Source organism: Hyalella azteca, unplaced genomic scaffold (genome assembly GCF_000764305.2).
Source record: "Hyalella azteca isolate HAZT.00-mixed unplaced genomic scaffold, Hazt_2.0.2 contig3812, whole genome shotgun sequence".
Classification (NCBI taxonomy): domain Eukaryota; kingdom Metazoa; phylum Arthropoda; class Malacostraca; order Amphipoda; family Hyalellidae; genus Hyalella; species Hyalella azteca.
In genome coordinates, this window is record NW_025934046.1 from 7,561 (window position 1) to 33,223 (window position 25,663).

At 39.4% G+C, this 25,663-nt stretch overlaps 1 protein-coding gene across 1 annotated transcript; it reads left to right on the forward strand.

Moving 5' to 3' along the window:
* The first annotated feature begins 893 nt into the window (after nt 1-893).
* Nucleotides 894-25,150, forward strand: LOC108678536 (serine/arginine repetitive matrix protein 2). Its single transcript, XM_018166990.2, has 9 exons — nt 894-1,021; nt 2,402-2,576; nt 3,617-3,856; nt 4,450-4,675; nt 4,755-6,433; nt 8,767-8,841; nt 10,660-14,175; nt 22,446-22,667; nt 24,511-25,150. Exons 1-9 carry the CDS (start codon nt 894-896, stop codon nt 24,544-24,546), a joined length of 6,297 nt encoding a protein of 2,098 aa, XP_018022479.1. The 3' UTR covers nt 24,547-25,150.
* Nucleotides 25,151-25,663: the final 513 nt, after the last annotated feature.

The window sequence follows — 25,663 nt, forward strand, 5'->3', positions numbered from 1 at the left end:
AGGTTAAACACAGATCTTTCCAAATGCTCCCACAGATCTTTCCATCGCCCCCAGGAGGGGCGATATCGCCCACTTTGGGAACCACTGGCATATGCCATCCAGTGACTTGTATGGAACCTTCATTGCTATTTTGCTAAACCTGACGACTATTCGTCCTATCGGATTCAAACGACTTGTGTGCATGTATGCGGAAGGACTTTTCTGAGATTTATAATCATTCAACATTTATCTCGCATGATTAAAATCCTCTGTCATAAGGTCCATCCTGTTTTGCTGTTCCGCAAGCATCCTTGAAGACGCTTCTGCCGCCTTTTTAATTGCGGAAAGATATTTCTTAATCGCTGTCGGAAGAATCGATTTTTCCTCACCGAAGGTCATTGCTCAAGACTCCAATATTTGAACCATGTATCGGCGCTTGCATCGTAAACTCGAATTAATATATTCGAGTAAAATCAATATGGTCACTTTTTGCATAAAATTTGGTTAATTTATTATTTATGTTTGCGTAATATGATGTTAGGAAAAATGAATAAATTTATTATTGTGAATAATCCGTGTCTTATATGTATGTACTGAAAACCTTTCCTGACCATTTGAGAAATGATTAAGAAGTAGTCCCCCAGCAATGAATAAAACACATATGAATAACACACGTAACGTGAGTAACCCACGTAATATGAATAACCCACGCAATATGAATAACACACGTAATATGAATATATGAATAACCCACGCAATATGAGTAAGACACATAATATGAGTAACACACGTAATATGAATAAGACACAATATGAATAACACAGGTAATATGTATAAGACACGGAATATGAATAACACTCTTAATATGAATAAGACACGTCATATGAGTAACCCAGTGCCGTACAATTGTCAGGATGGTGTGTGAGAGCAGAGGAGGCGTACGGCCGCTCTCCGTGTCGCGGCGCGGTGGTTTCTTCGAGGACCCTTTCTTCGCGGACGCCTGGGGCGACTACAGCTGCGCCGTGCGCCGTATTGTCGACCGGTCAGTTCAATAAATTATTTAAAAACATTTTTTGACAAGTGGAACAAAAGAATGTATTCAAAATATAATAAATTTTTTTTCTGATAATTTGTAGATAGTACGCCGTATCGTCGACCGGTCAGTTCTACACATTATTTAGGAACATATCGACCGGTCAGTTCTACACATTATTTAAGAACATTTTCGACACGTAGAAAAAAAATTTATTCAAAATATAAATAATTTTGTTTTGATAATATAAAACGTAGAAAATCGAATTTATTCAAAATATTATATAGTTTGTTCTGATAATTTATAGACAGTATTTAGTGAATGCTTTGGTTAAAATATACAAAATTTGTCGCGGTCTTCAAGTAGTGAAACAAATGTATCGTGGTTCTTACTATGTAAATACCTAGGTCGGTTTTTTAGTTATTTCCTTTCAATTACACTTTACATTTTAAAACACCTTATTCGTATATATTCCTATCAAACTTGTACGAAAATTATTCACCCATCAGAACGAACTATTCAATACGTACGAACTCTTCCTGACAAACTTGCCTGCGCGATAATTAAGCTGGAAACAATTCCGCGAAGTTTTTCAGCTATATACGCGTCTTTATTTACATTTCTAATCTTCTTACGACATGAACTCTTCTTCAGAATTATAAAGTTTCTTTATTTCATCCGCAGGAGACTCTGTCAGGGTTTAACAGAAACTTTCGTGATTAGGTTAACTTTTCTAAGTTATTCTCTCTAGTGCCCGAACTTCATCATATCAATTAAAATATTTTATTAACATTAACTGTCGCAGGCATTCGAGCACAGCATCTCATGCCGTGCGTACCTCCAAGGTACCTCAATATTTTCACTGTTCTAAAAGTAATTTTTTTCAATAATTTTTCATTAGGTTTTGTTATTCTGAACAATTTATATTAATGTATTATGAAACTGCCAGCTACATGGCAACACTTTTGCCTTGGTTTAGTTTGCATTCAAGCGTTCAAACAATTCAAAATTATCTTTAAACATCGTTGAATACTTAGCGATAATGTCAATCATTATAAAATTTATTGAACAAAGAACTTTCCTTGCTAACATGGTATTTTTATTTCAGTTTCAACCACGGTTGTTCAAGCGTTCAAACAATTTAAAATTATCTGTAAACATCATTGAATACTTTAAGCGATAATGTGATTCATGATAAAATTCATTGATCAAAAAACTTTGCTTGCTAACAACGTATTTTCATTTTCACTTTCAACCACGGTTGTCTCGGTGAGCGCGCAGCGATATGTAAATCATTATAAAATTTATTGAACTTAAATCGATAATGTAAATCATTATAAAATTCATTGAACAAAAAACTTGCTTGCTAACAACGTATTTTTGTTTCAGTTTCAACCACGGTTGGCTCGGTGAGCGCGCCACAAGGCAGGAGCCGAGCAGCGACAAGGCAGACGAGGGGCAGGCGACGCCCGGCTACCACTCCCTCTACCGCTCCCTCAGAGCCGCCAGAATGTCTTATGCCACTCAGTCCACTAAGTTCAAAGACGAAGGCAGCAAATACAAGGTGATTAATATAAAACAATGCTTATATCTCACTCACAACTGCAACGTCAAAGACGAAGGCAGCAAATACAAGGTGATTAATAGAAAGCAATTATAATATCACACTCGTAACTGTAACTTCAGAGAAGCCAACAAATATAAGGTGAATAAGATAAAGCAATCCTGAAATATCTTTCATAACTGCAACTTCAAAGACGAAGCCAACAAATACACGGTGATAAATATAAAACATTTCTAATATTTCACTCGTAAATGCAACTTTTAAAACAAAGCCAACAAATATAAGGTGAGTAAGAGTAAGCAATCCTGATATATCTTTCATAACTGCAACTTCAAACACGAAGGTAACGAATATAAAGTGCGTTTAGGGTACAAAAAATAACTTGCAAGCGCATTCCCGCTCTGAGTTCAGCGACGAGAGCGAAAGACATGAAGGGTGGAGGCGCTTGTGGCCGTCGTTAAAATTGTCTCATTTTGTGTATATATTTCATGATATTTTTTTATTTTATCCGTCAATCAAAGCAGTAGGCAAAAAAAGCAGACGATCAAAATAGTTTGGCAAAAATTGACATCCGAAAAAATAGTTTGACAGCCGAAAATAAATTCTTCTTTCTTTTAGTATTGCAAGATTTTCATCTCGAGTCGGAGTATTCAGTGACATTTATAAAGGATTTGAGTTTAATTCACGACAATAAACACACTGCGAAGTTGAATATGTTTTCACGCAGATTTTTCCAATACTTCACTCCTTTAAAAAGTTAAATTTTCCCCTGTCGGAAGGCGCAAAATAATTTTATATTACGGCTTCCAAATTATCGGTGATGATAATAATATTCCCCGGGGATTTGTAAATGATTAGAAATTATAAATCGCCGATTTAAATCTGATCAGTTCTATTAAAACAAAGGAATGATATGTACTTATTAGTCGATCACCTGATCGCTCTGAAATTAGACATATCGTTGACCTCACAAAAAAAATATAATGTAATCACATTTAATTAGTCTTATTGTTATAATTTTTTTTACATTTTCATCCCAGTTGGTGATGGACGTCCGAGAATTTGTAGGCGGAGACGTGACCGTGCGCACGGCTGGAGGCACGGTGTCCGTACGCGGCAAAGTGGACGTCAGTTTGCAAAATCCGGCCATCCGCAAATTTGACCGGAACCAGGAACGCCGCAAGAAAACGCGGCAAGACAAAACCAAAGCTGAAGAGGAAGAAAGTGACACGGACTCGGTGGCATCAGGCGCCTCCACTTCCACCAAGACTTTTGGCAGTGTATTGTTGCTTACAATACGTACAACAGATGGCAGTGTATTGTTGCTTACAGTACGGTACAACAGATGGCAGTGTATTGTTGCTTACAAGCTACTCGTTTGTGCTTGTTTCCGCTCCCGAAACAATTCTTAACTTGACAAGAGGGAGCGTGGGCATTATTCTGTTACTTGTTAACTGTATAAGTTCTTCATTTCTGCAATCTTTATACTCATACCATATATTTTAACAAATTTTTTATTATAAAATCCCTTGGTGAATTCATCAGGCATTTTTTAAGGAGCTGATAGTGTTCTGGACGCATATCAACATCTTTGCTCCTAATGAATATTCATGCAATTACGCTACAGCTTCTCAATAACGTAACGTAAGCTTCTTTCGTTAATTTAGCACCAAATTTCAGTTTAATTACCTTCAATAGGTATGTCAAAACATATTTTTTCTAGTTCCCTAACGACAAATATGTACTGTTTTGTTTAAACATTTCTCATATATGCAATCGAGTTATAACGACTAATTGCGCTTATCACTTTTGAATCATTTTAAAAGTTACCTGATCGGAAACAAAACTTCTAAGCAGTTGTGTTTCTCGGCAGAATGACGTGCGTGTGATTCCTGTGACGATGGAGGGAGATGAAGCCGTCGATGAAGAACGAGGAAGATGCCGTCGTAAGCGTCCGTCCACATCTGAGCCCGCAAGTCCACTACCCAGTAAACGCACGCAAGCAACAGACGGATCGTCTGTAGGGCCGAAGACGCGTGTGCGTAAAAGCGATGGTTCGGCCGAGGAAAACAATCAAACAACTTCTCCTCCGAACCCAAGTGAACAAAAATCTACCCAGTAAACGCACGCAAGCAACAGACGGATCGTCTGTAGGGCCGAAGACACGTGTGCGTAAAGGCGATGGTTCGGCCGAGGAGAACAATCAAACAACTTCTCCTCCGAAGCCAAGTGAACAAAAAGGTCCTGGAACAGACGGATCGTCTGTAGGGCCGAAGACGCGTGTGCGTAAAGGCGATGGTTTGGCTGAGGAGAACAATCAAACAACTTCTCCCTCAAAGTCTAGTGAACAAAAAGGTCCTGGTTCTTCTCTGGGCAGCAAACAAGAAACAAACCTGAGGATCGAAATAAATACTGGGTCAAAAGGGGTCGATTCGAACAACAGCTCCAATGAAACTTTTGAAAGAGCTTCAGAAGGGCATGGAAAAGCTCAAAGCAAATCCATTTTTATCAATGGATTCGAAAACCTTTCGTCCAAAAAGGGTGATCAGTTCCTGGGCAAGAATGCAGCTGACTCCAACGCGGTGGATGACAATGTTGGTTATGCTCGACAGAGTCGCAGTGCTCGAAGGAACTCAAAATACGAAGCGGCTCATGAGATTACAATCCCAGTTAGTATGGAAACTAAGGAAATGCCAAATATTAGAACCCCCAAAGAGGGAAAACAAAAAGTTTTTGACATCAAAATTCAAAGGGAAGAAGACAAAATGGCTAACACTAACAAAGAGAACGAAGCTCCATTCAAGCAGAACAATGTAAATTGTATCAATCGGTTAAATCATATAGAAACTTATAAATCTCAAAACGGTGGAACCAATGATAAGGATTGTCATGAAGTCATTGTCAACCAAGGAAGTGCCTCGAAGTTCGTTAAGGAGAGATCTGAAAAGGACAATATTCAATTTGAAAGTGAGCATGTTGAGCGAAAAGCTAGCCCGAAGAGCTTCTACTATTTTGGTGACTTACCAAAAGCTAAGGAAAAAGAAATACAATTTAAAGACTCTGTCCCTGATGATCCTCCAATGAAAGGATCGCCAATCACAAGTGAACTGACTGCTCGAAAACATGACATGAAGGACTCGCGCGTTGGCCATCGCAAGGGCCTTGACACATTAACTGATCGCTCTAAAGTCATGACCGATATGAACTGCAATTCATCAGAGAGTGGGCTGTCCACTACCAGCACTTTATCATCGAAAGATGATACAGATACATCAGCCAAGTTGTCTTCACCACTTTTCTCGACTTTCAAGTACACAACACCGAAGAAAACTTTCACACCTCCGGACTCTCCTGTAGAGCAGCTCCTGACAAAGCCCAATAATCCGAGCTCGAAAAGGAAGATTTCTATGCCGACGCTGCCTTCAGAACTAGCTAGCCTTCACAGCCCATCAAGCCCACCTTTAACATCTAAATCAAAACGTGTCCCTCTTGAACCCTGCAAGCCTCTTGCTCCTCTGGACCAAAGCATTAGTGAAACCCCCGTTCCCGGCTACCGCAACGCTACGTGGAAAATGGCAAAAAGCACCCCATCGTCTCCTCCTCTTGGGAAAGAAGTAAGAGTTGAGCATCGGCAGTCGTACATGGAAGACGATTTGTTCAAGGACTGCTGGAAAGATTACAGCAACACGTTGCAAGATGTCTTATCGCGACTACAGGAGCTCTCGTCTGAGTTGGGTCAAACACCCAAGTTCTTGGTCAGCTCACCTCATGGACCACCGGACCTGCCCTTCCCCGGCACCGGGGACCCGAAAATGGGCCTCCAGAATCTCGGCGTGCACAGTTTTGCCAATTTGAAGGTCAGTACTTAGGTTCATTTGAAGCTCTACAGCCCATTAATACTCCTTTATAATTGCCACTAGTTTGCTACTAGCTGGTCCAATGACTAATATTTGTCAGCAATAAATCTAAATACATTTTGTGTTAAAACGAGTTTAGAAGGGAATTTCGACAATTATTTCACAAAATAGGGACTTGACTTCTGGCAGGAATTTTTAATTCTAAACTTGGCTTCGCAGTAGCCCTCATTTTACAGCCTCTCTGATAGCATCGTTGACGCTCCGAGTATGAACATCTTCAAAACAGACTAGACGAAGCTATGCAGGAGCATATGTTCAGTCTTAAAATGCCTAGCAAATTACGGACCAGGCAATAAGACTAGACGAAGCTATGCAGGAGCATATGTTCAGTCTTAAAATGCCTAGCAAATTACGGACCAGGCAATAAGTCCAGCAGCTATCTCAATCAATCGTCAGTTATGGAAAGATCGGGTTCCAAAGGCCGGATCCCTTGTTTCGAGTGTGACTGCGCATGCCAAGTGCCACATATCACTCGGAGCCATTGCTGCAGTGAGAGGCTACAAGCATTGATCGAGATTCGATTGTACAGGTTGAGCTATTAATATGTCTTAACACGTTGACTACGATTGCTTCATCTTGTACTACTATTTCATTTTTTGTACTTTTTTTAAGCAGCGTTGCCAGACGGTCATTTTTTCCGGACAAATTCCGTGATTTAGTTTTTCTCAATTGCGTTGGCCGGCTAAAATTTATGATAGGGGTACATCCTAATTAAACTTTAAATATTGCAAAAAGTAAATAAATTGAATTTTTATAGCGGAACCTACAAATAAACTAGTATACATTGAATTATCGGCCTTTTTGGCCATTTTTGTTCTCGGATTTGGCCGATTTTAGGAATCCTGAATTATGTACCACTACCTCCTGGAGAAATACATTTCGTGGTACGCATATGTACCAATACGTAGTCAACGTGTTAAATCACGCAATGAATAATAAAAATACCGTAGAAATAATGAAATTTTATGAAATAGAGCCTTTCAGTCTTTGCATTTTTAACTTCACGATTTAAAAAGTGATGCTTTCAATAAAGTGCTGTTAGAAATGCATTTCACGGCTGTTACAGCAAGAATTCTGTAGCAGTGTGAAATACATCCATATTGTGGCAGCTGTCTGTATCAAAGCTGCCTCAACAGCTCAAGCATTCACAATTCTAGCACCTTACTAGAATTGATGCTACTAGAATGGCATTAATTCTAGCACCCTTACCTTTGACGCTATTTTGCCTACTGCAGCTGTACGTAAATATAGCTGTAGCTGTAGATAATTTATCTATTTTGGGAACTGTCGCAGCTCAAACAATTATTTTAACCTTGACAATTTTATTCTAATTTGGTGTAACAGCATCGTGCAGAACGTTCGCTAATAAAACCCGTTCAAGTGGGGCGGTTAGGCAGCTATTCCGAGCCCTGATAACTGTCTGTCCGTCCGTCCGTGACCTCAAGTTTTCGTCGACGATAAAATGCGCTCTCTGTCACTCACTGCAGTGAGTACTGAGTTATATTTTTTCTTGTCAGTTAACTCTTGAGCTAGCGTCTAAGGATCTAACTTCGTATTCAATATTGTTTCTATTTTTGTACGACTTTCATGCACAAGTCCATATACTGGCTAATGCTCATGGAATTAATTCAAAGATAGCTCCAATATGCGCATTCTTCTCATGCTTGGTAAATAAATTTGTTGTAGTCAACACAACGGCCTGCTTCATGCATGGGTGTAGCCTAGCGAACAGATTGCCTGTCAGGCATTTCCTGTAACCTATTCTGAGAACGACTTTTGCATGATCTTCTCGTAATCATCGTTGGTAATAGAAGTAATTAGTGGTTATTTCATTGAAATTTACTGATAATATCGAGCATTGTTTGAGCCCACATGTTTTCATACCATGAGGCTTATCTCCATTGTTATTTGCTTTCAAATTTGAGTTTACATGCATTCTCTTACGTTTTGATTTATGTGTATTTAAAAGCATTATCGAAGAAAATGCGAATTACGTGCAATAACATATTGCTTTATGTGCATTTGAAGGCATAATCGAAGAAAATGCAAATGACGTGCAATAATACCTTCTCGCCGAGATATGGAAAGATCGGGTTCCAAAGGCCGGATCCCTTGTAAATCAAGTCACCAAAAGTACAAAAATTGGCAACAGGTCATGGGCCTATTTCTTCAGTGCCGACAATTCTATTCCATTCTATTCTATTTTACTCCATAAACTTTATCACGAGTACTCAATAGTTTAATAATTCAAGGTATTCTCGCTCTGTCTACAGCCAGCTGCTGGTGACGCCGAGGTTTCTTCGCCGGCTGAGAGCGACGACAAAATCTCGTGTGACTTCGCGACTTCTGTGAGTAGACAATATTATTAATAGAAAATCTACGCAAATAAAAACGTATAAATAAATCAATGTGAGTAGTATTTATCATAAATACAGTTCTTTTAGAGTTAATCGAATAAATATTTCATTTTAAACTGCGCGGTGAAGTAGACTCTTTCGCTATTTAATAACAAGAATTGCCACAATCACGAACATCCCTTTAAAACTGCTCCTCAGTTTTTAATTGGGACTTTTTCATTTTATAGAGCAAGTTTCCCTCGTTTTCCTCGTTTTGAGGGGTGGACATTCTCGTAACATTGATAGCAATTCATACTGCAATATTAACGCATTCAGAATAGCTAACCTGTATGTCTAATTAGTTACTTTATTATTAACAGAAAATTGATGTTATTTTCGACGTATTGACTTATTTTTGGTACTCGAAAAATCAAGGTTTTTATTTTGGCTATAAACGAAGTAAATTCTTTTTTGGCCCTTGAGAAATTAACATTTCGGCCCTTTGTATAATTATATAATTTTATAAAGAAAAAGTCGCAAGATTCATGTATTTTTGATCGACAGATGCCGATCTCCATCGCATATCATTTAAAGCAAGCTAATCGCTTAAAAGTTATTATAAAATTTAAGGGATTAACATCCTTACCGTTTATTTTGTGATCTCTTATTGGGAAAAGTAAGCAGTGTTATCCAGAGTCCATCGCATCAACTTCTTTACAAGCAAATATTGCCTTCTCGCATTATATCCACGACTATAGCTTCTTGTATCACAATTATCACATTGAATTTCGAGTAGAGTTTTGCCATCTTGAAACGTTACAGCAATGATCATCACTGAACTTTCCTTATCATAAAAGTGAATCTAGGCTCTATCTCCAGCTTGCACCAATTATTAATTAGCAACTCAGGTCGCAGTGTTCAATCTGCAGGTTTTAATGCAACGTCTTGTTCTTAGTGGTATTTTGTTGCCGTGCTCGAGTGTGACTGCGCATGCCAAGTGCCACATATCACTCGGAGCCATTGCTGCAGTGAGAGGCTACAAGCATTGATCGAGATTCGATTGTACAGGATGTAAAAATAATCTCTCGATGTTTTTTTCGAGCAGCTTATTTTCATTCTATTACATTCTTACGATGCGAGCGTAGCTTATTTTATCCCTTTTATCTTATCCCTAGTTAGCTTATTTTCAGCACTTTATAGAGCGTAGTTGTAATCGCAATAATTCCAACGCAATCATACGTATATGTGAGTAATCTACCACGTTATTTGTCGCGCTCTCTACTCATATTCTATACAAATATCTCAAATACTAAGTCAGCCTGGGGTATTACAGTTGTTCAACTTGAAATCTTGATTAAGCATTAATTATGCTTCATGCCAAAAGCTCTATCGGCTTTGTTCGCGTTTTTCGAAATGAAGATTATTTCAATTCATAATAATATTAATGCCGAAACATTCTTCATTAGGCTTGGTCGTGATAGATGAGTCAAGACTAAAATAAATTACTATTTATTTTTTACTTTCAAGCTGGCACTGAAAATATGTAAAATATTATGTATGTAGAATAGTATTATTCAATTAGATGCACACAAAATTTGTTTTTGGTTGAATTTCTTCTTTCTTCCATCAAGAAAACCGCACCAATTTACTGCAATGCACGATGCAAAAACTGTACGAAGTAAAATAATTTTAATTGTTGTGTGTTTTATATGTGATTCACTCTCTTCAGTTTTCAGATTAAAAATTCGACGCGTGCAGACTGATTAATTTCCAGTAATTGTTGACGTGTTTTAGATTTTTGATATCATCCTACTTTGATTTTTTTTTCAGGAGAAGATAAAGCGCAGCCTCATTGAAGTCGAGAAGAAAAATCTAAATTCGTTTACTCAAAGCGACAATAATGACGCAACTCCCACAACCACACCCGTCATTACGCCTGAAACGGCGCCTAAACCGAAGCACCGCGATGACGATCAACACTCCCCACGTTTTTCTACTTTTTCATCTTCTTCTCCGCTTGTTGAAGCTGTTCCCCAGCCATGCACGGACGCCAAATTATGCACGCCTTGGCGCTTTACGAGCAGCAAGAACAACCTTGGCAAACCAACCCCCCCTTCTGCAGCACCAGCGGACAACACTCAAACAACATCCGGTGGTGCGCGCCACAGGCCCACATATCTTCATCTGAACATAAATGGTCATGATGGCGACTCGAAAAGTCTGCTGCAAAATCTTAGGAAAAACAGTCCTGTAGAAGCGCTGCAGGAACACTACCTGCGGCAAATGTCCCCCACGACCCGAGCGTCTCTGTCCGATGCTGCAGGTGAAGGTTCAGTTCATGTTGTGCCTATGGTGGTGGCGGGAGGCGAGGCGATAGACCGCAACTCCAAAAGTAGGCGCAATGGCGGCAGTAGTGGCATTGGTACCGTGACTGTAGGTGGTGGACCTTCCCTAAGCTCTTATAAAAGTCCAGTGCTTCTTCCCGGCAGCCAAAGCCAGTATTGTGACGATCTTAGCGCTGGCAGCAGCTGTAGCGTTCGTTCCGACGAGAGCAAAAAATCCCGAGCATCGGAGAGTGAATTGTGCAGCTCAAAGTGCCGTGACCAGACGCACCTCAGCTCAGCTGATGTGACTCCCACACGATCTCATCCCACTTACCAGACACGACGTATCCCACACCAACAATCATCCGACGTTGAGAACGTCATTCCTGGTGTGAAATCTAACAAAGAATCCGTTAAAGCTGACAATATTTTTCAACGCAAAAATGTGAACTCAAGTGCCGTACAAGACAAAAATAAAAGCGAGTGTGCGAGAGATGTGTTTATAGACGCAGCTGGTGAAAGTATCACTAGTGACCTCGACGCCGGCCATCAGCAGAGCGGCTGCAGCAGCAGTGAGCTGGCTGACTCACCCACACCTACAGATGCAGGAGGCGTGGCCTTCAATGCTACCGCGCGCCTTGAATCCGCACCAAAGCAGGACTCGCCTAAAGACCCGTCATGCCTCCTGAAGGATGATACCTTCTCCTCCCACGACGAAGACGAGGAGGACTTGGACGAGCCGAAGGCTGCCACTATGGACGTCGAGCATCACCGTTCTTATGGATCGCCGCGCTCGTCTCGACACACAGATTATCGTCCACAGTCGTGGGCTTCAGACTCGACGCACGCCTCTGATCACTCGAAAACCGGTATTGCTGTAGACGCTGAGCGCATTATCGAGCACACGCGTAGGCTGTCCTCGACGACTCTCAACAACCTCGATAGCCCCGCGCAAGCCGCACCTAAATCAAGCCAGTACGTCAGCAAACGGCTCACTTTAGACTCAAGGCAGTCTTCGAAAGACACACGAGAATCTCCAGAATCTAATGTGAGTTTAGAAGCCGATTCGCTTGAGAATGAAAAGAAGTCGAGCAACGAGGAGACTTCGGGTGACGAGGGAGTCATTCACGCACGGTTGTCGTTTCCTATTGAGCAATTAAAACGCCCTAATGCATCACCAAATAGGTACAGCTCTAGGGCGGAGCATTGCGACTCTGACGCAGCGGATTGTGTCCGCCCCTTGGCAGCAAAAGAGCCTTGGCCAGAGAAGAGTGACGTCACGGCAACTAGAGGACCATCGTTGCCAGAGCACCTTCGGGACCCTCACTCTTCACTTGTCTCTCAGAAACAAAGTGACCTACTATGCCACTTGCACGAGTCTCTGCAGCCTGACATGGGCAGTGTTTTTTCCAAGGGTAGGACGAGGGGAACCAGCCAACCGCTTACCTTACCAGAAACTCCACTCTCACATACTACCAATCAAGTGCCACTCCGACCCCATCGACTGAGGGAACGTTCACTTGAAAAGGAAGTTGCTCCTCCGTACGTCACTCAGAAGCCAGAACCACAGCGGCGCTACAGTGGCTTCAGTTATGTCTCGTCTGATAACGTCAAGCGCATGCGCGACGTGTGGGGCGCTCTTCAAGAGAAACCTCCACTCAGCCCGGGCCCTGGCACTCCTCCACAGCACGCTCGGGGCTTTGCTTCTTCTAGGACGACTCCTGCGAGTCCTCGCTACCAACAAGCTCCATCATCGCCTTTCTCCAATAGACGCAACGAAAGTCCTACGTCCTCCAGACCCCAAAGTCCGAACAGTCGCATATACAATAAACGACCAAGCGTTCCAACAGCAGTCCAAGAGAGGCTGGAAAAAAGGGCAGAAAGCCCCATTGCTGGCCGTCGCAGCCCAAGTCCTCATATCATCAGACGGCCTAACGTTTCTTCGGCAGCTCCGGAAAGAGCGGAAATTTCTAATCAAAGTTCAAGCACCCGTAACCGAACACCTAGTCCCAATGTCCAAAGGAAGAATGGTGTGCCCTCTGCTATCCAAGAAAGATTGGCCAAACGGGCCGAAAGCCCCACTTTCGGACATCGAAGTCAAGGTCCAGTTGTTCAACAAACGTCAAAGACACCTCCTACATTGCATGAGAGGCACCAGGAGCGCACCCAAAGTCCATCTACGAGATACCGCAGCTCGAGTCCTAACTATTCCCGAAAGCCAACTGTTCCTTCAGCGGTACAGGAAAGATTGGACAAACGAGCCGACAGTCCGTCAACGAGGTACCGCAGCCCCAGCCCTAATATCTACAGAAAATCAACTGTCCCTTCAGCCGTCCCGGAACGCCTTCTTGAACGCCGAGCAGCCAGCCCAAGTGCTCGGTCTAGAGATGCAGACGTTCGACATAACGCCGCCACTACCAGTACCGACTCATTGCGAGGGCAAACCTCCCGGAGTCCGTACAGACGAGAAAACTTCGAAGACAGTTTACGAAAAAGTCACCGATCGTCATCTGGAAATCGGACCCATGGCTCTCCTGAGAAAGCACGTTCATCTTCAAGCCCGAGTAAAATGGATCAGAAAAAGACCAGGGACGGCATCACTCCCCCAACGACACCTACTAGGAAAACGTTCCCGACTCACCTTTATGAAAATACCGACCGACCAGGAAGATCCGGAAGCCCACGCACTTCTGCTCCCAGAAATTCGTCCACGGCTTATAACAATAACATCAACAAGACCCATCACTGTAGCAGATCGTCTCCATCGCGAGATTCCCCAACCCCCAAAACAAATTCATCGAACAAAAACACAAATAGGAACCGGACAACATCTACATCTTCTAACAAAACTACAGCGTCAAATAAGAGTTCATCCGGAAAATCTAGGACTAAAGCGTCACCCCAGAATGATGCGAAATCGGCACCGTCTGTGCACAAAAGAATATTCAAGAGGTTTCGTGATGCTAGCCTCAGACCGGACAGTGAAACTTTGTGCTTCGTCGAGCAAGAAGATCGCTATAAGGTGAGTACCAAATGATATTGCTTTTTATAATAATTTTCAATCAGCATTGTATTGTTTGAATTGTTCACAAAGCATAATTAATTTTAATAACGTTAGCTCCACATAACAGCTTCTCAAACTCGGTGAATATTTTTTAACATAAAATTTCGTTGCATTTCATTCGATCAACAGGAAGCTATTTCAATTATTCGCTACGCCTCGTGTTATTCTAATACTTCATTCTCAGAATATTTTGTGTCCGTGGCACAAATGTCAACATTTACTGAGACCGTCATTACTGAGTCAATGGTTTGAACTTATTCTTTTAAAATCAATATGCCCTCGTAATCACTAGCCTCTTTGCAAAATCTTCTCATCAGTGAACTCCAGCTCAATTTTGTTCATTTACGTGTGGGCATGTACAAATGTTGCCAATACTGCNGCCTTTCGAGCAAAATCCACCAATCATAGACAAGAAAATAGAGCGTAAGTACTTACGTTCACTTAGCGAGTTTTGAAAGTATGGCCCCTGTAACATTATTCTCGAATTAGCTTGTTTGGACTGATTTTAGATCAACCTTTTCTGCAACTCTTAATAGCAGCCTCATTCTGAATTTAGCGCGTAGCTACGTCTCAGCTACATCATTGATTTATATAGAAAGTCAATGTTTGTGAAAAACATGCTAAGACCTGCAAAAATTATTGCACAGCAATGATAAACTTTACCTAAAAGAATACATTAAAGCGTGAGCGCCGTGAACCTACATGGCTGCCTGATCGTAATGAGCAGATCTAGATCTACAGATCTATATCTAGATTTAGATCTACAGATCTATCTAGATCTAGATTTAGATCTACAGATCTATCAAGATCTAGATTCAGATCTACAGCGCTGATCTAGAAACAATCAAGCCTCTAGTTGATTGTGACAATTAAGGAGTAAGCTGGATCTTATGAAGATGACATAATCAGAGAAGCTCCATAAACAGCTGAAGTACAGATACACTGAAATTCAAGTATTATCTTATTAAAACAAATGTTCTTTTACTATAAAATATTGATCAATTAAAAATTTCAGTCTTCTCTTAAAAGATTTATTATTTCCACTTTGTACGTGCCTGCAAATACATGCTACAAGCATTGAAGAAGTTCTGCTTTAAAGAAACAGATTGCCTTTTGGGTGACAAATTTTTTTAGTAAAAATTCAGTTTGTTATAAGTTCAGTGATCGATGGTCGTGCTTGAGCCGACGACGAGGTGTTTGCGACGCTCGAACTGTGCGCACGCGCGCCGTATGAGCGCCGACGTAAACAAAGCAAAGGATGAAAGACGCGCGCGTCAAACAGACTACCCAGTGAAAATTTACAGACACGGCAGCTTCTGATTTGGATTACCAGAAGCTGGGGCGACGCTAAATTTTGTTACCCAGTGAAAATTTACAGACAAAATTTACAGACGCGGCAGCTTCTGATTTGGATTAGCAGAAGCTGGGGCGACTCTAAATTTTGTTAGGGTAGCGCCCTCGCGCGCGTCTGTTTGACGGCGCGTCAGCGAGGCTTCGGTAAAATGCGGTGAATCCTTTAGCAAAGCTTCCCTTAGGCCCATGTTTGACTTTCTCGCGTAGAATAAGTCTGATGTTGACAGCCATTCATTTCATTTTAAAGAAAAGCTAGTGTCAAAATATTCTTATTTATTGGTAAAGTTCTGTGGTGTAATGATTCAGCTCTAAATTATTAAAACGGGTTCTCTGAAATCTGTGCGATGGTTATGTTTTCGTGCTACTTTTTGCGAATGAGTTTTTCTCACCCCGGAAACAGTGACCTTTGACCCCAAATTTACCTCATACGTAGCGGGGAAATAATTTATTTAGTTTCGATTAACTTGTTTCATAACGACTGTGCCATTGAAAGTTGTCCCGAGTGCTTCTTTTGACTTGTGGTGGTGACTTCAAATAATTAACCTTCAAAATAAAATCATTTTGATGTTTAGAAGGTTCGTTATTATTTGAGAATCTTTCTGCTTCAAATTTTACTGTGGATCAAATGTTAGTATAAAGCTTTCAATTATTAATTTCATTCTTCATTAGTCACTAATCAATATCAAATCAATTGGACAATCTCTACGGGGTCGAGGATGTTAAGATGCTTTCTAATGTTTGGCGAGGCTAAGTTTAATTACGGACCAGGCAATAAGTCCAGCAGCTATCTCAATCAATCGTCAGTTATGGAAAGATCGGGTTCCAAAGGCCGGATCCCTATAGTGAATCAAGTCACGAAAAGTTCAAGAATCGGCAACAGGCCATGGGCCTATTTCTTCAACGCCGACACTTCTATTCTATTCTAAGTCGCCATCTGGGTTGTGCGATGTCATGCAGATTGGAAGGCCTATTGTTTATCAGTATACCTTTCAGAATGATAAATTATCGAATTTCCGTTAACTGCATGTTGGTCAAACATGTTTTACGCATGATCGCGCTCCTTGACGTTTGTCTATCTCAACATATTGTGAAGTTTGTTTAAAGATATCGATGCAGTTGCATGCCGTCCTAATTTCCACTCAAACCTCTCAACAAAGCAATATCAATGTTCACTTTTTTTATTTGAAAAATCATTTTAGTTTATCTTTTTTGGTCCAGCTTCAGTAGAGACTCTGTTACGCTTTTGTGAAATAGATCCACGAATATAGAACTTTAAGCGTCAGCATGCTTCATCATTATATACATCAAGGCATCAGTTCTGACTTCAATTCAATAATCTCTATCAGTTCGCTAAAATTTATAAATCTGCTCAAAGTGAAATGTACCTTGATTTAGAAACAGTCTTGTTAGGCAAAAATCTATAAAAGTTGAAGAGAAATTTCTATTTTCGGCGTTTCTTTGGTTCAGCATTTTATGCTACAAAGCTCCTAGCGCAATCTTTATCTGTAATATGACAGCAGTCTCGTCAATAAATTACATGCTTTTTGTTCTAACTATATATATCCTTGTCTACAATTGAATCCGCTGATTTACCATCTCAGATGGTAAACTCAGATGGTAAATGGTAATGGTATCCTCTGGTGATGGAAATGGTATCCTCGGAAATGGTATCCTCAGATGGATACTCAGATGGTAAATCAGTAAATTCAAAACTGACCTATATATAGCTCACAAATTCAGATACTTATTATTCGTCTTCTCGCGGTAGCGATCTGTAACAATTAATCTTCCATTCGTCAATTTTCGTTTCTACATCAAGTTAATTGATGGTCTGGGTCTATACTTTCAAAAAAGTTAAAGAGATCGTAAGTTCATCAGCCAATCATTGACGGCCTTTCAAGCAAAATCCACCAATCATAGACAAGAAAATAGAGCGTAAGTATTTACGTTCACGTAGCGAATTTTGAAAGTATAGGTCCTGAACTCCAGACTATTTCCCCTCGACTATTTCTCAGACTCCCTCCAGACTATTTCTTACTCCATGACCCGCGAGTGTACTCGTGTCCCTGAAAATAAACTCGACCGAAGGTGCGATGTTGCTGCATGAAGAACCTCAGCTCAGCCTTAATGATCAAGAATAGTTGCTCAGGGGCCATACTTTCAAAACTCGCTAAGTGAACATAAGTACTTACGCTCTATTTTCTTGTCTGTGATTGGTGGATTTTGCTTGAAAGGCCGTCAATGATTGGCTGATGAACTTACGATCTCTTAACTTTTTTGAAAGTATAGGCCCAGAACACCACCGGTTGAATTCCTAAATGCGATTTCTTCGACGTCAAATTTTCAATGAGAATGAAATTTTAGAAATAATTAATACTAGCGTTATTTTTAGCGCATTTTCTCATTTATGGAAAAAATGCACTATTGTGCTCGCCGTGTCAGTCTGTCTGTCTGTCCGTCCGTCCGTGACCTCAAGTTTTCGCCGACGAGAAAATGCGCTTTCTGTCACTCACTGCAGTGAGTACTCAGTTATATTGTTTCTTGTCAGTTAACACTTGAGCAAGCGTCTAAGGATTTAACTTGGTATTCAATATTTTTTTCTTTGTTTTTGTACTGTTTTCATGCGGAAGTCCAAGTACTGGCTAATGCTCATGGAAATAATTCAAAGATAGCGCCAATATTCGCATTCTTTGCATGCCTGGTAAATAAAATTGTTGTAGTCAACACAACGGCCTGCTTCATGCATGGGTGTAGCCTAGCGAACAGATTGCCTGTCAGGCATTTCCTGTAACCTATTCTGAGAACGAGTAGCCTTCGCTTACTACCGTGCACATTTGTCCATCCATTACGAAATTTTTCATGACCGTAGCCTTCGCTTACTACCGTGCACATTTGTCCATTAGTCCATTACGAAATTTTTCATGGCCGTAGCCTTCGCTTACTACCGTGCACATTAGTCCATTAGTCCATTACGAAATTTTTCATGACCGTAGCCTTCGCTTACTACCGTGCACATTAGTCCATTAGTCCATTACCAAATTTTTCATGACCGTAGCCTTCGCTTACTACCGTGCACATTTGTCCATTAGGGCCCATAGTGGCAAAGCAGAGAGTTTTTAGACTCTCCCTCAAGTTCATTTTTGTGTACTATAATTATAAGTGGACCAGCAAACGCAAAGTATCAGCACTATCATGGATACCACATACCGGCATTATCATACATAAAAAATTTGATTAAATCTCGAGTAAATGATAAATCAAAAGGGAACTGATTCTAAAAAGTTTTAGTTTATCACCATGCTGATTAGGCCATTACAAAATATTACCATAGCAATATAATAAACTTATTTATTTCATTTTCTAGGAGATGTTTTCTAGGAGATGTAAAGCAAATGTATGGATATTTGTTTTCTTAAATGAATATGAATGTTGACAATATTCCCTACGAATATCTATTTCCTGAAAAGATTATCATACCGATGACCGCGCAATTATATTTCAAAAGAATAAAGTTATGATGCTCGCAGATTAAAATTTTGGAAGGTGGTTATCAAGCATTCAATGAGAATGCTTGGTTGAAGTCACACAAATTTATGATGATCGATTTTTTATGAATTGTTTTGAGCTTTTTTTTCCTCACTGGCCAGTGTGTTTGTTAAAATGATTGGCGCCGAGCCAATCGTTAGAGTTGTGAAGATCACCAACACAAATTATATGTATTTCTTCCTATATCTGCAGATGTCCACTATTAAATCTTTTGCGCTATAACTGTCTCAAGTCAGTATAGGTAATTGTTACCTATAGCTCGTTATCGTCAGCCAGATAATCAGGTGAATTTAATTACATCATCTGAATGGTATATAATTCGGGTGCAGAATATAATTCGGGTTTTAAAAATATGATGAAATTTGTTCATGCGGTCACGGAAAGATCTATATAACTGAGAACTGAAGCAACTGAGTCGGTATCGATTAGATTTTTTCATGTTTCCTTTGAAATGGAAAATGTAATGAATACATGTATAAACATCATTGAATTATCGCGAAATTGCAATTGTGTCTTATCTTGCATATTAAAATAATGAACTAGTTTCTTGTTCTTATTAATTGGTTGCGTCACGACTGTGCCTCAGACCCTCAGTGAAGGGTAAGGTTGAACGCTTGCATGAATTGGTGGAAGGTTTATCAAGTCTGGGAAGTGTCTTCGTCTTTTTAATTTCCTGACTTATGGGGAGGAAATATATGTGTTAAAAATAATAGAAGTGAATAATTTACTTCATAACTTATTACTTTCACCTATAACTCTAAGCTGCACGTTCAGTTGCTTACGTGATCAACATTCTTTATTTTTCCTAATCATGTACCCAGGCTCCGTCGTACAATCCTGAGAATTTGGTTGTGTGCGAGGCGAGCACTGAACGCGAGGGAACTTTCAGCCTTACATTTGATGATTAAAAATATTTCTGTTTGCCCTCTTAAGAATGACACATGTTTTAACAGTTGATCAACTGATGACTCACCAGTTGATCAGCTGTGACTCATGAGAATTGATCAACTGTGAATTCTTGATAAATAGAATGACTTCTTATCAACTCGCATATCTTCATTTAATTAGTTTAAACAATGATTCCAAACGAGTATCACATGTTAACGTGGTAATTTACTGATGACATGTACGAACACGACGACAGCGCATGTCTATCGCCTGCTCAGCGTTGGGGCGCCCACGCGTCCTGCCTTATATGCGTCGTCTGTGGGTGTACAACTTGCAGTACTGTGCACGCTGCATGTGAACTTCACCAATCGTGATGAAATTGATTGAAGAACTGGAAAGGTATTCCAGCTTGAAAGGAATAAACATCACCATGGACCGATTATATACAAATATAGAACCCTGTGAATGGTTTCTAAAGAAAAATATCACAGTTCTTGGAACAATAATGGCCAACAGAAAAGGCATCTATGTGTGCTCAATGTGTCTGCTGCTTGCGTCGCAACATTCACAGAGTATGCAATTCTTCTCCACAATGAAATTTGTTTTCGTATTCGCTTTATTTTTAGCGCATTTTCTCATTTATGGAAAAAATGCACTATTGTTCTCGCCATGTCCGGCTGTCTGTCTGTCTGTCTGTCTGTCTGTCTGTCTGTCCGTCCGTCCGTGACCTCAAGTTTTCGTCGACGAGAAAATGCGCTCTCTGTCACTCACTGCAGTGAGTACTGAGTTATATTTTTTGTATTTGTTTGCTTGTATTCGCGGAGTTTCAACGCTGTTTGCGTGTGGGGCGTTTCACCAATTAGTACTTTTTTATATTTAGGCTGTTTGATTTTTTCACTCACTTCTCGGCGCACATGTTATTTTTTCGCCTTTTGTGTTTATTGGACATTTTTGTTACTCCAGTTCCAAAAGAATTCATGGACTGGTTTGTGTGGCTATTTGTGATCCTTTTCTTAGAATCACTATTCATAGCAGGAAAACTTTTCTTCGCAAATAGGGGTTAGGGACGCTTCAGGTCACACGCCCTGGGAAAGGCCACGTGCTAGCGACGCAATTTGACCTACTGTTCAAAAATATAACTCTACTCACTGCAGTGAGTGACAGAGAGCGCATTTTCTCGTCGACGAAAACGTGAAGTCACGGACGGACAGAGATACAGACGGACGGACGGACATGGCGAGCCCATAGCGCCTTTTTTCCATAAATGAGAAAATGCACTAAAAATACATTCGTGGTGAAGGCTTGAAATCATGGCTTACGAAATACTATAAGTCTCTGTCTGCTTCTATGATACCACAGTAATGTTATGGTTTTCATGTAGAAATGTTTTTACATGATTACTCTTTTTCAATTGCCCTCGTCGGAAGTTTTAAAATGATGCCACTGAAAGTTTTAATACTCATGTTCCATTGCAAGATTCAATCTATCAACGGAAAAGCAGATGCAAAGTTAGCGCTTTTCAAAGAATTAAGATGCTACAAAGTTAACCGAGATATTGATATAATTTCACACTATATACTCCTACGCAAGTGGGTAAACACCATTGCATTGCAACGGACTATGCTATTGCATTGGGTTCTTAATGTATTTAGGTCATTGTAATGCTAATAGAATTCGACCTGCTGTCTCAGTTGCACTGATATTCCCATATTCATTGTTAAAGTAACTGCCAATAATGATCTCATCAAGTGGGCTGGTATAGATGGTCAAATTGTTATGCTAATTTTATGCTTATTGCATAATTAATTCACAACTACCCTGCTTAATGAATTGCCTGCTAATTCTATCTTTATTGAATAATTTAAATTATTTATTGAATTGCCGCTAGAGCTTCTGTCTCCATCATACTTGCTGTTCAACTCTTAATAAACGCTGTCTCCATCATATTTACTGTTCAACTCTTAATAAACGATGTCTCCATCATATATACTGTTCAACTCTTAATAAACGATGTCTCCGTCATATTTACTGTTCAACTCTTAATAAACGATGTCTCCATCATATATCATATTTACTGTTCAGTTCTTAATAAACGATGTCTCCATCATATTTACTGTTCAACTCTTAATAAACGATGTCTCCATCATATTTACTGTTCAGGGCCTATAATTTCAAAATTCGCTAAGTGAACGTAAGCACTTACGCTCTATTTTCTTGTCTATGATTGGTGGATTTTGCTTGAAAGGCCGTCAATGATTGGCTGATGAACTTACGATCTCTTAACTTTTTTTGAAAGTGTATGCCCAGTTCTTAATAAACAACGTGTCGCAGATAGTGCTGGACGTTTTATTTAACAATTTAAATTACTTATTGAATTCCGCCAGAGGTTCTGTCTTTTTTTAATATTTACTGTTCAGTTCTTAATAAACAACGTGTTGCAGATGGTGCTGGACGTGGCAGAGTTCGTGTCTGGAGAGGTGGAGGTACTGCAGGACGACAAGGTCTTGACTGTGAAGGGCAGCGTAGAGACCCAGGAGGGGGAGGGCCAGTCTGCAGTGCGGACCTTCCATCGCACCTTCAGCATCCCGCAGAACTCTAAGGAGGAGGACATCGACTCGGCGCTCTCAGAGGACGGCATTCTCACCATATATGTCCCGAAAAAGGTGACTTTAATTTTATTTAATTTAAATTATCTTGAGGAATTATTATTATGTAGCTGAAACGAAAGAAATGAACTATGATAATAATAGAGAAATGAGGATCGGTTGCATTTTATTGTGTCCACAAATGTCTGAGTGGGGGGCAATATTCAGTAACGGGGTTGACAAACTAAACTTTTCATCAGAAAAAATCGTGGATGCAACTTTTTAGCAGGAAGGCAGGAGAAACATTTTAGCAACGAGGCAGTATGTTGTTTTAAGGATGTTTATTTAATGTTTTATTGAAGACAACTGTACTAAAATAAGGTTTGTTTGCTCTATGCGAGTAATTGAAGAGTCTAGTGTGTTAGTTCCTATTTTCAGCCTATATTTTGCAAGATATCAATCGAGATTTTTTCACAATGCGTAGCTCGCTTTACTCGCTCTCGTGCTGTGATTCATTCGCTGAAGGCAGCGGCGTTGTTCCGGGTTTACCTGGCAATCCGAGTTGTCTAAACACCGGACACCCAAACTGCCGGACATGCTCTTCGTTCCTACGCTCGTTGGTCCTTGAAATGTTAGCTTGAGGCTTTATCAGATGCGCTTTTTACCGCATTTTCTCATTTATGGAAAAAATGCACTATTGTGCTCGCCATGTCCGTCCGTCTGTCCGACCGTCTGTCCGTGACCTCAAGTTTTCGTCGACGAGAAAATGCTCTCTCTGTCACTCACTGCAGTGAGTACTGAGTTATATTTTTCCGTTATTTTTGCCTTAAAATGTTTCCTTAAAGATTAAGAAATTCTTTACATATTTTCTCCGAAACCAACATTTGTCTCCAAAGAAACCTCGAACATTTAATGGATTCACGTTGTTAAATTCTACGCAGCATATACATGCAATATTTTGTGATGTTCGATTAGCTAGGCCAAGTTAGTTATAATTAAGAGTACTAACTAATATAGCTAGTACTCCTATAGAATAAAAGATAATTAATTTTATACGTTTATGGAAAATAATGTCCTGGCTTTGGTAGATCAATTTTGAAAAAATTTAAATTTTGAAATTTTTTTGGTAGATCAAAAAAGTTTTGAAATAACACTTGATTTGTCTATAAATCGTTTTGATTTAACACAACTTTGTTTTCTATAAAAAATTGTTATTTTTAATGACATGAGTGCACGAATTACGATGGTTAGATTCGACTGAAGAATTAGCAAATAAAAATCAGCTCGAGGATAATGAAAACTTGGAATGACTCGGAATTGTTTTGCGGATGATTTTTTGATGCGTATCGGACTGACTTATTTAATAAACTTGAGCCTATAACAATTTCAGTTAGAAATTTTGTGCAAACAAGACCGAAAAATGAATAATAAATCGAAAATGTATTTCCGCATTCTCAGTCGAAAGTGCATAGATAAAAAAAACGTGCGCTTGTAACACAAATTCTTATGATAGTGTATGTATTGTAATAGTTTAATATAGGTTCATACTTTTTATTTTTGTATTGTAATATTGGTGTTTAATGCAAGTGTTTTATATTGTGCCTGTGAGGTAAGTTTCTGGTGAAGATATCGTCTGCTTTTCAACCGCGCTAGTGAACCCACACATTCACACATTCATGCATATTTAGTATGTGCATAAAAAGTAGATATAATCAAATCTTTTACGTCATGCAACCTTCTTATTCAACTTGCCTAAATGAGTGACTGAAGTTGTAATACTTTAATCCGTTAATTAATTTATTATTTGTATCTATTAATGATATTTTATTCATTATTTATTAGGATAAAATTTTATTTATTTTTTTTTATTCATTTATTATACAATTTTATTCGTTTATTAATTCACTCTTTTCTACCACAGAAGGAGCGAGTCATCAAGATTGAACTAGTCGATTGAGAAACACAGCCCGAAGTCATGGCAGTTTTCAACACAACTTCGTTGACGCTAACGTCATTGCCGGCAAAATCTGATGGCAGTTTCAACACAACTTCGTTGACACTAACGTCATTGCCGGCAAAATCTCTCGGCGCTGATGTCGTTACATGCTCTAATAGATTTATCGCTTTGTTTCATGATGATGATTCTTAGTGATTCCCTAAGCATGTGCTTGATATTCGGCAATCACGAATAATTTCTTGTAAATTGTCACATTGTGGCAGAAATTGGCACTAGTTTAAGAGATTTCATTGTGTAAATATTATATATATATAATAATAAAATCTATTATATATAATAAACATATAATAATAAAATCCTAAGCCGTTACAGAGTCAAGTCTGCAACTAACTTTTTTCCAACCATACGCATCAGAATCATCGAAATGTAGTGGACACCCTGAAATTCTCCGATGAAAAGGGAACAAACATTTATTTCGCGGCATTTTTATAGCCGTTGGAGTTTGTTAATCTGCAATTGCTGTATTATTTCTGGAGCATTTGAATACATTGTTATAGTGTAAATATTCACCTCAAATTGTCTATTATGTCAGTTATTTAGTTAATTACTAATAACATGGACCAAGTTTTATGGAACTGACCCATCCCTGCGCCCTTTTCTTTATGGTCCCTTTATGACAAGCATCGCTTTTATCTTTGTACTTAGTAATTATTAATTAATATTTTAACTATCTATTCTTTTTATATCTAAATATTCGTTTCAATTTAATGGAAACAGATTGCCATTGAAAATTGCGACTGAGCGGAATTGTAATGATCAATATTATGTCCTCTAATAATGATTACTGCTGCCATAATTAATAGCTAGTTATTAAAAAATTGCGACTGAGCGGAATTGTAATGATCAATATTATGTCCTCTAATAATGATTACTCATGCCATAATTAATAGCTAGTTATTACTAGTGGCGATCCGTCACTAGTGATGAATGCCCAGTTGTCGCTATATATATAGTGTCGATCTATCACTCTTCATTTTGTATCTACATTTAAAACTCAATTGTATTCGAACGACAAATTTCTAGGATGCACTAAATTTTTTGGCTATAGTATAGCTAC